We start from the raw sequence: 14,528 nt of genomic DNA on the forward strand, positions 1-14,528 counted from the left end.
AACTAAGAAATTATGTTGAAAATCATTCATTCAAAAACCGACTACGACTACAGTATCCCTTTTGGACACCGTTTATTTTATGATCTTGGAATTTTCAATGACTATACATTAGATATCAATGAGGTTAGTAAATAATAATGAAGTACCATCGAGCTATAATTTCTAGATTATTCCACAAAAGTTTGAGAACTTCTGTACTCTAAATATGAAGCCGACGAAATCGAACTATCAATTCCATGTAGATAGTTTAAGAATGAGTGAGTAAAACGATAGCTAGAGCGTTTGAGAACTATCGTTTGGATCAAATTGATAGAAATTCAAAATTCGAAACATTACATCAAATTTATTGTTCCACAGATGTAACTTCAAATGATTCAAAAATCGTTTTTTCCTGATACAACGTAAAATTCTCGATACTTAGTTGAAAGTAATAAAATAGTAGTATTATGCAATTTCGGCCTTGATGACCATTAATTGTGATGGTCTTCTTGAATCCTTACAGATTTGTGAATTATCTTTTCTGTATCATTCTTTCATTTTTTCTGTATGTACCTCTTTAAATTGGAAGTTTTATTGCCGAACTATATTATTAATATTAACACAACTGTGTAATATAAGTACATTTCAATTTTCAATCCTTGAATGCTTCAATCTCGCTTTTTTCGAACAGTAAACCTGTAAAAATAAATAATGAAATTAAAATAAATAAACATCAAAGAATTTATAAATAATTTATCAAACTTAATCTACCAAGTAAAATTGTATTCCAACATGTCTGTATCAGAGTAGGCGTCCGATCCATTCATAATACCTCGATTGGCTTAGTGACAATAGCTAAATTAGAAATAATGAGTGGAATATTTCCACTAAATCGCTCTCGTGCTGAAGACATGGACTCTTCACTGATTGATATGTGGAAATCAAGAATAGATTTTTTTCTATTTGTCCAAGAACAATTACATGATTGCATGAGACATTGTCAAGATAGTTATAATATTCAATTTCATCTTAATATATTTCTATATAATATAATGTCACAAAGTGAATTTTTGTGACGGACGTAGAGCCGTCGTCTAATGTATAATTTAGCAAATGTATTCTATTTTAGAATAAGAATAGGGTCGACTGCCAGATATATTTTGTTGGACTTGTAGTTGTGTATGTACATCATCACCATCGCTGTCAACCCCTATAAATCATCAGCAACAGATTCATCATAACCAGAAATTTCCAGATCTTGTTTACCACTCTGAGCGTTCTCGTATTTAGTATTGCAGCAGCAGCCGTATCATCAAAGCTATAGGCAACTACCGAGTTGAGTCGGTATCGTTCTTCTTGTAATTTCTGGTGAGAAATATTGTTTACCGCCTGATTTAGTGTAGTAATTAGTATCATTGTCATCAGGAGCAGCTGAGTCAAACCCTGTCACATGACCAGTGGCGTGATCGTCTTTTCAGACTCCCATTGGTCGGCAATCTCTTTTCCCCCGGCCTCCTAATTTTCAGCGACCCCGTACTGCTTCAAGGAGACCCGGGAGAGGTCAGTTGTTCGGTGGTGAGCGTGAGATCGGGTCGCGAATCCTCTCCTTACGACGTTCCCGGTACTAGTTATTTCTAGGGGAATTATTCTATTTTGTGTTAATATAGAATATTGTAGGACGAGTTCCGGACAACTCGAAGTTAGAACTTCCTGGGGGATTCTCTCTTGTCAGTTATTTTTCCTAAATTCGTATCACTGGGGGTGAACGAGTTATCCTTGGTTTTGAAACCTGTAAGGGATCTTAAGTTTGTACTACAAACAGTTAAGTGGGAAATTTAACTAGGCTCTTGTAGCGGGTTATTTTTGAGTACTTAATTTATAAGTCTCGACTGTCGCTTCACGACGTTCAAGTTTAATACGGGAAGTGGGAATCGGTTCGCTATTCTCCGTATCAGTATCCACGTCGATTCAGGTAATTGTATGTCAGGACTGGTAGTCCGTATATTTTTCCTTCTCTGTAGTAAGGTGGCCTTCAGTTTAAAGAGTAATTTTTCTACATTGAATTTTTATTCTTGTAGGGAAATCCCTGTCATTTTAAGAATAGTTTTTCTCAATTAATTTTTATTCTTGTGGGAAAATCCCTGTTCTTTTTGAGAAAAGTTTTCTCGATTAATTTTTATCCTTGTAGAGAGATTATTATCATTTATGGTAAATTTTCCTTGCTTAGTTTTCATACTATAGAGTGGCCCTGTATTTTAAATTCGCTTAGCAGTTTCTGACTTGCTGTAATTCCAAGTAGGAAAAGCCCAATCCTTTTCCTAGAGAACTCAGGTGCAGCTTGAGTTCGTCCTTGTCGAAGTTGGTAGACTGCGACATCCTTTCTCTTCACTTTCCCTATTCTAAAATCCTTCTAGCTCTCAGGTACAGCTTGAGGACTCCCTTGCCGAAGTTCCTAGACTGCGGCATCCTCTCTCTTTCTTTCTCTTAATTTTTCCTTCCCTGTTTAGCACGAGATCTCAGTTCCAGACTAGAGATCGTCCCCGTCGCGGTCCTCAGACCAGCGAGAGGTGTAGGAAACCTTATGTAGAGCAGGATCTCAGTCACAGATTAGAGATCGACCCAGTCGCGGTTCTCAGACCAGCGAGAAGCTTAGGAGAATCCTTGTAAACCCTTCCCTATCCTCTCATAATAGTCGACATACTGACTATTAATATAAAAGCGTTTCGGACGATTGAGAGTGATTCCCATACCCTTAAGGGCAGTCACAGATTGGCCCTTAATAACCGGCGCGCAGTCACCAGATTAGCGCGGAAATCCTGTTTAGCAGTTTCAGAATTGCTGAAAATCCTTTCGCAGCTGCAGGCTCGCGATTCAGAAATCCACCCGCAACCTCATCCTCCAAACTTCAATTATCATAAAATTGAAATAGATATACTATGTTTAGCTAGCAGGTCCAGCCTGCTGAGAGCTAGAGCGCAATTCTCAGATTGCGGATTATTGAGCAGATATTTATTTGCTGTAGAGAATAATAATCTTATTATTGATTCTCTGTTCCCTAGACCCTATACCTCATACCCTGCACCCTATTCTCTATAGCTTACACCCTATACCGTGCCCTATTTAACATCTTAAATACTACTAATAACTCCATAGTTCCGTCATACCTTTACCCCATAGCTCTCACCTTAAACCCCATAGAAAAACCACATCCCGGGCTTGCAGGTACAGCTTGCTCGCCGTCAATTCGCAGTTGGTTCAGATTGCGTACTACCTTTATTAATAGAATTATTGGTAGGGATCTGATAGTCAGATCCGTCTCCTTGTATAGGGTTATCTTAATCTCCCTTAACACCCACCCTGTATTCCAAAGGCCGAGGGCCGAATCGGCCAGCAACGGCACGGGCAAACACTCTTCCCCTGAAATTAAAAACCTCGCGAAAGAAGCAGAGGGTAAAGAATCAGGATAGAGGGAGAAGTGTAGGTCCGGTAACTCCACCTGTCAGTACGGCTACTGACCCCGACCCATATCCGACTGTAGCTAGTCCGCGTTGTAGCAATACTTCGCAATTATTAGGAAACCTAGAATAGGGTATTCTAATAAAAGTAAGCAATCACTTTCTCCTCCTTGTTTTGAATTTGTGATAAAACTCCACCAATACCGTTGTTACTAGCATCTGTGTCCACTACAAATGAACCTCCAGGTATGGGATATGATAAAATTGGAGCTGAGCATAAATTACTCTTCAATTTATTGAAAGACTCTGAAACTCTATCCGTCCAATTAAACTGTCTTTTTTCTTCAGTCAATTCTGTAAGAGGTTTTGATAAATCATGATAGTTGGGAACAAAACGTCTGTAATATGTACACAATCCTAGAAAACTTCCCAGTTCAGACTTATTTGTTGGAATTGGCCAATTTTGAACAGCACTCAATTTTTCTGGGTCAGTAGCTAAGCCTTCTCTTGAGACTATATGACCTAGATATTTTACTTCAGTTCTAAACAGGTTACACTTCTTTGGAGATAGTTTCAGGTTAGCTGTTTTTAGTCTAAAAAATACCTTTTCCAAGTTATCCAGATGTTCTTCAAATGTCTTTCCCATTACAATAATATCATCAAGATAGACTAAGCATACTTCCCAAGACATACCACGAAGCACCATATCCATTAATCTCTCAAATGTTGGTGGTGCATTAGTAAGACCAAATGGCATGACATTGAACTGCCATAAACCTTCCCCTGTTGAAAATGCTTTCTTCTCTTTATCATCAGGATGTAATGCCACCTGCCAATACCCGCTTTTCAGATCAAGTGTAGAAAACCACTTGGAACCGGAAAGTGTATCTAAACTGTCATTAATTCGAGGGAGTGGGTAACTATCTTTCTTTGTAACTTCATTCAATTTTCTGTAGTCCACACAGAATCTCATACTGCCATCTTTTTCTCAACCAAAACTACTGGTGATGACCAAGGATTGTATGATTCTTCAATAACATTCTGTTCCTTCATCTTTTGCAACATATCACCTACTTCTTGTCTTTTTGCGAATGGTACTCCTCTAGGTCGTTGTTTTATTGGATGAACATCTCCAGTATCAATTCTGTGATATGTGAGGTTGGTATAACCCATATCTTCATCTTCAAAAGCAAAAATGTCTATATTCTTTCTTAACATTTGTTGAGCTGACTGTCGATTTTCATCTGTCATATATTGTTCTCCATCAGTCAGTAATTGATTAATACACCTTTCAACTTCATTGAAACTTTTCTTAAATCGTTTGTTATTATTGTTTTCTCCAAGTCCTTCAACATAATTACAATTTGCCACTGCCTTACCTTTCTCTATCACTTTCGTTTCTTCAGTAACATTTGCAATAAGAACGGGAATTGTTTCAGTTTTTCCAATAATTGAGTGTCCAGACAACAACCCTCTATTATACATGCTCTGATTAGGCTCAATTAGGTTTGTCTCATTTTCCAACATTCTTTCAGGTTTTGTCATGACCAGTACTTCTGAAAAAGGTGGTATAAGTTCCTCTTCTATTGTAAACAGTCTTATTTTGTTACAAACTTTCTGTTCTATTGTTTTGTTTTCCTGGTGATGATTTAAATGCAAATATTTATTATCAAATTTAATAACATTCCTGGAGATATCAATTACAAATTTATACTCTCTCATAAGATCTAGGCCTAAAATGAAATCATCCATTATTGATGCAACGAAAACCGTAGCTCTTATTCTCTTTCGACCAAGATATAAGACAACGTTTTCTCCAGAAGCAGTTTGAAGAACAGATTTTCTTTCTATCTATTTAACTTTTGAACAATCAATTAAATCTGGACGTATGATTGATGATGTTGCTCCTGTGTCAATTGTTACCAAACACTCTTTTCCTTTAATTGTCCTATTCGTGTGTAAGCTGTTCCTATTGCTTTTAATCATAGTAACATTACCAATTGCTTCTGAGGTCTCATTGGTAGCAGCTGACATTCGCCTCCCAATGTCAGCTGAATTTAGTTTTACTACTGACTTATTTTTTGTAGGTACAAATTTACAGTATCTCTTCGAATGTCCTACTTTTCCACAGTTCCAACATCGATTTTCACGTTGTTGCGGACACCATATTTGTATATGTCCACTCTCTCCACACAGCCAACACTCTAAATTTTTGTTAGTTTGTGTCACCTCATCCGTATTTAGTACTCTACTCTGGCGAGTTGGTAGTACAGCATAGACTGCTCTCTTATCAGCATCCAATGTCAGAGCTTGGGTGAGTGCAGACCGCATATTAAGATGGTTCCCAATCAACAATAACCTCTTTATTTCGTTATCACGAATCCCATCCATGAATGTTTGCGTGGCTAAATGTTGTTGAATATCGACTGGTGCACAGATATAAGCGATTTGAGCCAACTGCTCTACATCAGCTCCAAATTCTTGCAAACTCTCACCATTTCTTTGAGAATGACTTTTCAGTTGACACCTGTATACGTTCTGTGAGTGGCCATCCCCATAGCGTTGTTCTAGTGCTAACATTAATTTATCAAAATATAATTTTTCACTTGATTAAGTTTTCAACAGGTTAGCACCTTCCCTGTCAAGGCTAACGTCAAATGTACAGTTTTTTCTTTATTGGTCCAATTATTAAATGTAGCCGCTGCTTCGAATTGTATTTTGAAAATGTTCCAAAAAGAATGACAATCGTAATTTGGTGGTTTTACTTTTTTTCATTATTTTTCTCTATTGTATTGTTAGCAGCTAATGTTGGAAGGTTACTCTCATCATTTATAATGTAAGTTTCCTCATTGTTGATGCCATCATTGAATATATGTCCATCAACATTAATCTCATTCACCAACCTACCTAATTTTGCATTGATTGTTAAAATTTTTTCATTTGTCTTATTAGACAAGACCTCGACTGTATTGTTCATTTTAGCAATTTGTTCATTAATTTGTATTATTAGACAAGACCTCAATTGTATTATTTAAAAGATTCATATCTCCCCTTACAACTTCTAAATCATTTTCAATTTGCTGTCTTTGTTGAATTGAATTATTACTCAAGTCTTCTATTTTATTGTTTACAGCATTCATACCTTTCCTTACTAAATCTATGTCTTTTTCAAATCCCTGTTTTAAGTTTTGTCCCATATCAGATATAGATTCTAGCATACCTTCCTTAAGTGAATTTACCATCTCGTTGAATGCTTCTATCTCCATTTTCAATCTTCCAAAACTTCATGCAAAACTTTTTTTTGGTAACAAATTTTTAGCACAATATTCTTTTTTTTTAAGGATTCAATCTCACTTTCGACACCAATGTTGTAGATGTGCTTTTTAATTGTCACTTTATTTATGGCTAAAGTGCACGTCCAGTGCAAACATACCTGTCATCAAATTTTTGGTTGGGATCGATTTAGTATGTTATTTTGAGCACAAAATCACAAAAATTAAACGGCGCTCACTATTGTTTTTAAAATAAACTAAGTTCAAAGTAGCAGAACTTTACATGCATTTAACCTATAAGTAGCAACCATTAGTAGCTAAAGTTAGAAAAAGCTGTAGGTTAGGAAAAGCTTTAGGTTAGGAAAAGCTTTATGTTAGGAAAAGCTTTGGGTTAGGAAAACTCAGATTAGAAATATCATAATTTGATGATTTAAATAATCAAGATGGCTGCTACTCATAGGTTAAATGCATGTAAAATTGTGCTACTTTGAACTTAGTTTATTTAAAAAACAATAGTGAGCGCCGTTTAATTTTTGTGATTTTGTGCTCAAAATAACATACTAAATCGTTCCCAACCAAAAATTTGATAATAGGTATGTTGGCACTGGACGTGCACTTACACCCTTTATTTATTAAAAGTTTACATATTAAGCAAGATCAAAATAAAATATAACATATTTGAACATTTCTCATCAAAATCCAACTTAAAACCCAACTAGTTATTCTCTCATAAACAGTTCGTTACCCTGTCAACAATCACCCTGGCAACCGGGTCCACATGATTAGTGTCGATGCAGGCCTTGCCTACATCAATATTATAACTTGAAGGGAAGTTTTTAAGGGTTTGAAGTTCTGCCACAAACATTAAAACAGTTATGCCCTTGCAATATTAACCTTCTTTCAATCTTATAATAGATTTTGTGTTCTCAATGATATGATCTAAGAGAATGAGTGGAGATGCCAGAATACAATGCAGTTGAAAAAAATAACCGAACTGATGCTCACAGAAGAATTAAAATGAGAGCAACCAACATTTGAAAAGCCTCACCTTTCGAATGAGACGTATTCCATGTCAGTATACAAATAAGTCAGCTCGTGGCCTCTAAGGGCCATTTCCGAGCTCGGGATTTAGCTAAGTTCTGAACTTCAAACAGCTGGAGTCAGAAAATTGGCTTTCCGAAACGGGGCGTAGTCATAGTCCACGTTTAAATTGAATTTCGAAAAACCCTAAATGTCATTTCAAGGAGTGTACCTAATCTTTGTTCTTCACTTTGATCCACAAAGGGATAGAGGAAATTTATCCTGAATATGATATTAACAAATTAAAATGTATAAATTCAAACAAAATGTTTTGCAGCAATAATCCATTTGTATAGTCAGGGTCCTGTAGCTTTTCCTATCGGCGGAGGGCCACTAGACAATACTACCCGTTTAAAAACATCGAACATTTTTGAAAATAAATCTTTTCATAAGCAATAACAATGCTCTCTTTTGTATCTCCTCAGAAGCAACGTGTTGCATCCGAAAAGATACACGAGGGCTTGCTAGCCAACAATAGAATGCCAACTGATGTGTTGTCTGTTGCATCTGCACAGCAAGCGTATCAGTTTTCAACATGAAGGAGCTCTGTGTCTAGGAAGCTTCCTCCATCTAGGCAGTCTGAAGCGTTATGTTTTTGAAAAAGTTGGAGTATCACCCCGCGAACCATACCTTGCCTAAATGCCATTTCAAAGTCACGGTGGCAAAGCTACGGGACGCGTACAGTAGATAGCAGCAAATACCTGATTATTGCTTATTATCTTGGTTGGACTCTTGGGCAGCCAACTGCTGGGCGCCTCCTTGGTGACTACACCGGCCACGTTCCTCTCTTGCACGATCTCGAACTGCACTGTTCCTGGCGTCAGGTGCACTATTCTAATCGCACTCTGTCTACTGTACGCGTTGAATGCTAAAGTCGAATCCTGAAACATCAATACATTCATATATTTAGCACACATTGGTAATTATGAGGTATCTGGTCCAGTTAACAAAGAAATATTATTGTATTCAGAATTTTAAAATCGAACATAATTACATCATATCAATACAAATTTCATTAAATAATGATAGCTAATTATTTGTGTTTTCTTCAATAAAAAAATTAGAAATTTATATTAGAATTTTACAAAAATTGTTAAACATAAATTGCTTGTTTTAAACTATTTTCTTTGGTAATTTTTTAAATATGATTTTCAAATAATGGCAATAATTTTCAATGTTTATGTCATTTCAAGAGGATTACAGTCACATTTTCTATGTGAAGTAAAATAATTTCAAATAAAATTCAGTAAATGCTGCACACATCAATTCAGCATTTTTCAAGTTTTTTCTCCAAAATATTCAAAATAGACATTCAGTATAATTAAAAAAGCGCTTAAAAGCGTGTTGGAAAGTATCGATGTAACTGATAAAAATTCCAAAATTACAGCCTGAGACACATTTTAATCATTAAGAATTGCTCTTCACCTAAAAATGTGCAATTTCTGTGCTTTCTCAAGTAAATGGAACAAGTAGGCCTAGTACAAATGCGCATTAATTTTTACGATTTGGTACCAGAAAAAATATTAAGATGGCAATCATTTTTTAAAGTAAGAGCATCATGTAGCAAATAGAAAAGTGGACAAACCTGAACCACAGTGAATTCCACTTCATCATTGACGTTTATTTCTCGATCAACATCGAGAACTTCGCAGTAACGAAAAAATATTTTCGGTTCTCGTTCGACAGACTTGAGAAAGCCGTAGCCGTCCTTCTTGGAGGCGATGATGCCCTGCTCTCGTCGTTCGCCGGACACCACGAATGACTCGGGCAGCAGTGCGATCGATGAAGCCCGCTGCAGCTGATCGCGTCGATCGGTGGCTATTACGAACTGCACCCAGTCGCCGTGCCTAACCAACCAAATACTCTACAATCAATACTGGCTAATTCATTAATAAGGATTACCATGATTGCAGTTGACCTTATTGAAGCCGAATGAAACACTTCCACGCATTCTAGTTCATCTTGGAGAAGGGTGAAATATCTTTCGAAGGGTGAAACCTATCTCAATGGGGCATGGGACGGTAAAGCGAGAAAAATACTTCAACGAGCTTCAACGCCGTTGGAATGGAAAATAATAAATGTCAACCAATCTCAATAGTCAACAATAGGTCTGTTCTTACCCCCATTTAAAAATAGTTTTAGTAAAATAAGAAATATTTTCAATACCTACTCCAGAATCCAACACTTTGGTCCGTAAAATGAAACTGATCTCGAATTAATTATTACAATTAATGAAGACATTTAATTAAGACATATATGAATCGTTTAAAAACATCATGTAGCACTAGAAAAATCAGATATATATAATAAAAATATAAACAGGATACACACGACACGGATAGATTAAAAACACTTAAAAAATTACATTTAAACGAGAATTTTCGGGGGCTGGGCCCCCTTCCTTGGGTTGATTGACAAAGGGGGCCCAGCCCCCGAAAATTCTCGTTTAAATGTAAGTTTTTAAGTGTTTTTAATCTATCCGTGTCCTGTGTATCCTGTTTATATTTTTATTACAAAACTTTTAAGTGATATATATATATATATATATATATATATATATATATATATATATATATAAAAGTTAAAACTACCGGCAGCTCGCCTGACTTATACATCACACACAGAAGTCTAGTATAGTTACTCTATTATTGTCCTTTGATATTAGAGCTGGCTCATTCAAAATAATTGTGTTCCATAATGATAAAACTAACTACTTTTTTAAATTCGTGAGGAGAGGCCACAAGAGCGCAATAATACAGGAGAGGCGCGTGAAGCGAGACTTCTCAACGAGACACATGGGCGCCAACACCGACAAACCCATCTACATAAACGAGAGTCTGTCGCCGGCTAGGAGAAAGCTATTTGCGTTGGCTAGGGAGGCACACAAGAACAATCATTTAAAATTTATCTGGGTAAAGGACGGCAAAATTCTAATGAGACGTGGTGAACGAAAACCTGTTATTGAACTGAAATCGGCTGATCAATTGAAACTTTTTCTCGCTCAGAACTCGCAAATTCATAAGGATAGGGGTGGTGATAAAGTGCAGAATGAATCAAATTAAAACGCTTTTTATAAACAATAGAATGGATTTTAATAGTGGGAAAATTTTACATTTTCATAGCACGGGTGAGTGGATCTTGAGATTATCAACAATAAAAAATAATATAATTCATTGTTATGTTCAGTCTGGTTTGAAAAATTCTAAAACAAATAAATTAATAGTCGAGTCTGTTTATAGTTCAGTTTTTAATGTTCAATGAGTAATTTTAATGAACTATGTGATGTTTTGAGAAGTGATGTATTCGCGACAGATGAGGTTGAGGATTATTTAAATTATAATTTGAAATCTATGAGCATAAATAATTCCGATAATTAATTAAATCTTTTTCATATGAATATTCGTAGTGTTTTTAAGAACTTTAATGAATTACTGGTGTGTATTAATAATTTTAAATTATCTTTTGAAATAATAATTCTAACAGAAACTTGGTACTCTGGAGATAAACCTATTGATTTTTATATTGACGGTTATAATCTGTTAAATATTCCTAACAAATTAAACAAGTGTGATAGCTTGTGCATGTACATTAGCAAAAATTATAGTTTTACTGTAATTGACTGTGAATTGATAGATGCTAATGCTGCAAGTGTATTAATCGAGTTAGGAAAAGATCTAAGCTTACAGGTGATTGCAGTATACAGGTCTCCGAATAGCAATACCGATAACTTTATCTCTAACTTGAATGATTATCCGAATTCTTTGCCATCTAATCGTAACATTGTTTTTGTGGGTGACATAAATATCGATCTCTTGAACACTGATCGTTATTCTCTGCAGTATCTGAATATTGATAAACAAACCAACTAGAGTAATAGATAATAAACAATCTTGCATAGATCATATTTTCTATAAAGACACACATAATTCCATACAACCAAAAATAGCTAATATTTTTAAAATGAATATAACCGATCATTATGTAACCACGTTACACACGAATATAATTAATTGGTACTGTATCTCGACCGTCAACCCTGCAAATTAATAAAATCTTTAAAACAAATTTTGAAAAACTTATATCATATTTACAGAATGAAAAATGGGAATTCCTTAACACTCATGTTCATGATAATAATACACTGAACCTAATGGTTGCAACATTTATAAATAAGTTGACATATTAGCCTATATACACCTATCTTCAATGGAAATAAAATTAAAACATAAAAAAGACAATTAAAGCCATGGATTACACAAGGGTTGATTGAATCTATCAATAGAAGAGACAGGATGGCTAAACAATTAAAAAAAGAACCTTCAAACATTGGCTTGAAGAATGAATTTAAAGCCTTTAGGGAACCTACTGAGTACTTTGATCAGTCGAACTAAAGATGATTACTATAGACATAAAATAGGTCAATGTGGGAGTAACGTCAAAAAACTATGGTCATACATTAACGAACTTATTGATAAGGGTAGGGATGAAAGAGATGACATAAAATTGAGTGCTCATGAATTAAATTCTTATTTCAGTAGTGTTGGTGAAAAATATGCAAATAAAATACCAAAATATAACAATCAAGCCGCATTCCAATTTAATTATAAGAAAGACAACTCCAGGCTACCGAATTCGTTCTTCTTAAACCCAGTTAATCAGATAGACGTGATAAATGCTATATCAAACCTAAAAAATAATACGAGTCCAGGTATTGACGGTATTAATAGTTCAACTTTAAAGAAAATTGCTTATCACATTGCTTTCCCACTCACTTTTATTATAAATAAATGTTTCGAGAAAGGGATTTTTCCATATTTGTTCAAAGTAGCTAAGATAAAACCTTTATTTAAATCAAGCGATAGAAGTCAGGCAGAAAATTATTGACCAATCAGTTTACTGAGCTCCCTGTCCAAAAGAATGGAAAAACTAATCAAGAATCAAGTTACTAAATTCTTAGTCATAGTTATCAAGCTAGATAGGGTAGGTATTAGAGGAATCCCATTGAAACTATTCGAAAGCTACCTCTCACATAGAAAACAAGTTTTATCACTTAATAGCAGTGTTAGTGAGATTCCACTTACTGGTTACGGCCTACCCCAAGGGACAGTACTCTCCCCAATTTTGTTCTTGGTATATGTAAATGATATACTAAAGTTAGACCTCAATGGTGGTGAAGTTTATTCTTTTGCGGATGACACGGTACTGTTGTTTGGGGATGGAACTTGGCGAGACGTTTATAGAAATGCCTCTAGAGGCATCTCCACACTTAAGAGATGGCTAGACGTAAACTCCCTTAGCCTAAATATTAAAACTAAATACATTGCATTTTCTAGGAGTATTACAGGTCATGAGGTAACTCACTGCCAACTTAAATTGCATTTAAATTGTAATGTAAGTGATGATCACGACGAATGTAATTGTCCCGAGATTGAGAAAACCAGCCACTTGAAATATTTAGGTGTTATAATCGAGGAGGGCTTCAAGTGGAAGAGGCATATTGATTACATCTGCAATAGATTGAAATTTATAACTTACAAATTATATAAATTGAGGTCTGTACTGAATGTATCTAAAATGAGAATGATTTACTTCGCAATAGTTCAATCACTACTGCAATACGGATTAGTAATTTGGGGAGGTACTTTCAATTCTCACCTTTCATCTCTATTCACCGTTCAAAAAATGATAATAAAGACTATTTTAAATCGACCCTTACTATACGCCTCGATAAATGCTTTTAATGATCTGAAAGTCATGACCATCCGCCAGCTATAAGTACTTAGCATCTTTAAATACTTCAATAGATATAGAAATAACTTTCCAAAAATAAATAATGAAGCACATAGAACCAGATACAATGAAAATAAATTTGAATGTTACGTTTCAGACTTCACACTAATTCGAAAACAGCTCATTTATATTGCTCCAAAAATTATAAATAATATCCCAAATGATCTCACCAATCAAAAAGTGATTAAATATATCCCACCAACCGTTAAAAACTGGATAATTCAATCTTATTAGTTTAATATCAACGTAATAATAGGCTAGATATTTTCCCCTAATAGTTAGACATCTTATTTTTGGAATTATGATCTAAATTCTTGAGTTCTGTAATGCCTTTTCTTTTACATTAGTTATAATGTAATTATTGCTACTCCTACTGGCGGACAAGTTATACTTTTCCCAGTGGAAATCCACTATGTAAAATAAATAATACAGTGTAATATGTTTATTAATAACTATGTTATTTTGCTTTTGAGAACTTGTATTTTGATTTTGTATTGTGTACGTTTTTGTGGAATAAATTTGAATTTGAATTTGAAATGAGCTCAATTATTTATTTTTTGTGTGATGTGCTCATTTGTGTTTTGTGTGAATTGAAAATTTTGGAACAATTTGCATATCTCTGGATAATCTAATACGAGTTGTAAATTCCTTAAATACTATCATTATTTTATTGCCTGTAACTCACCAATTGCTTGCAGAGTTAGATTTTTATCACAAGGCGGGCATATCCTTTGCTTCGCAATTGGAAAAAAACATAAATAATAACTGTATATGCCTTCAGGGTTTAGATATTTGTCGCATCTTGATAAGCTTTTCAGGAACTCTATGTTGCACCAAGAACTACAGAGTTTAGAGGCTATAGACCGTCTAATAGTTGGACATTAACTTCGATGGACCTCTACAGACCACAAAAATGGAAATCCCCGAGTAAAATTCCAAGTGTGGAATAGTC

General features: G+C 35.0%; 1 protein-coding gene across 2 annotated transcripts in view; it reads right to left on the reverse strand.

Moving 5' to 3' along the window:
• Positions 1–14,528, reverse strand: part of LOC111058369 (cold shock domain-containing protein E1) — an 84,845-nt gene that overhangs the window by 42,757 nt on the left and 27,560 nt on the right. For both annotated transcript variants that reach the window (XM_039430582.1, XM_039430583.1), the window contains 2 exons: positions 9,372–9,633; positions 8,488–8,667 (listed from right to left, as the gene is read on the reverse strand). In XM_039430582.1, the coding sequence (XP_039286516.1) occupies positions 8,488–8,667; positions 9,372–9,633 (442 nt within the window). The remainder of the gene's footprint in view (positions 1–8,487; positions 8,668–9,371; positions 9,634–14,528) is intronic.

The sequence above is a fragment of the Nilaparvata lugens genome, chromosome 6 (genome assembly GCF_014356525.2).
Source record: "Nilaparvata lugens isolate BPH chromosome 6, ASM1435652v1, whole genome shotgun sequence".
Classification (NCBI taxonomy): Eukaryota; Metazoa; Arthropoda; class Insecta; order Hemiptera; family Delphacidae; genus Nilaparvata; species Nilaparvata lugens.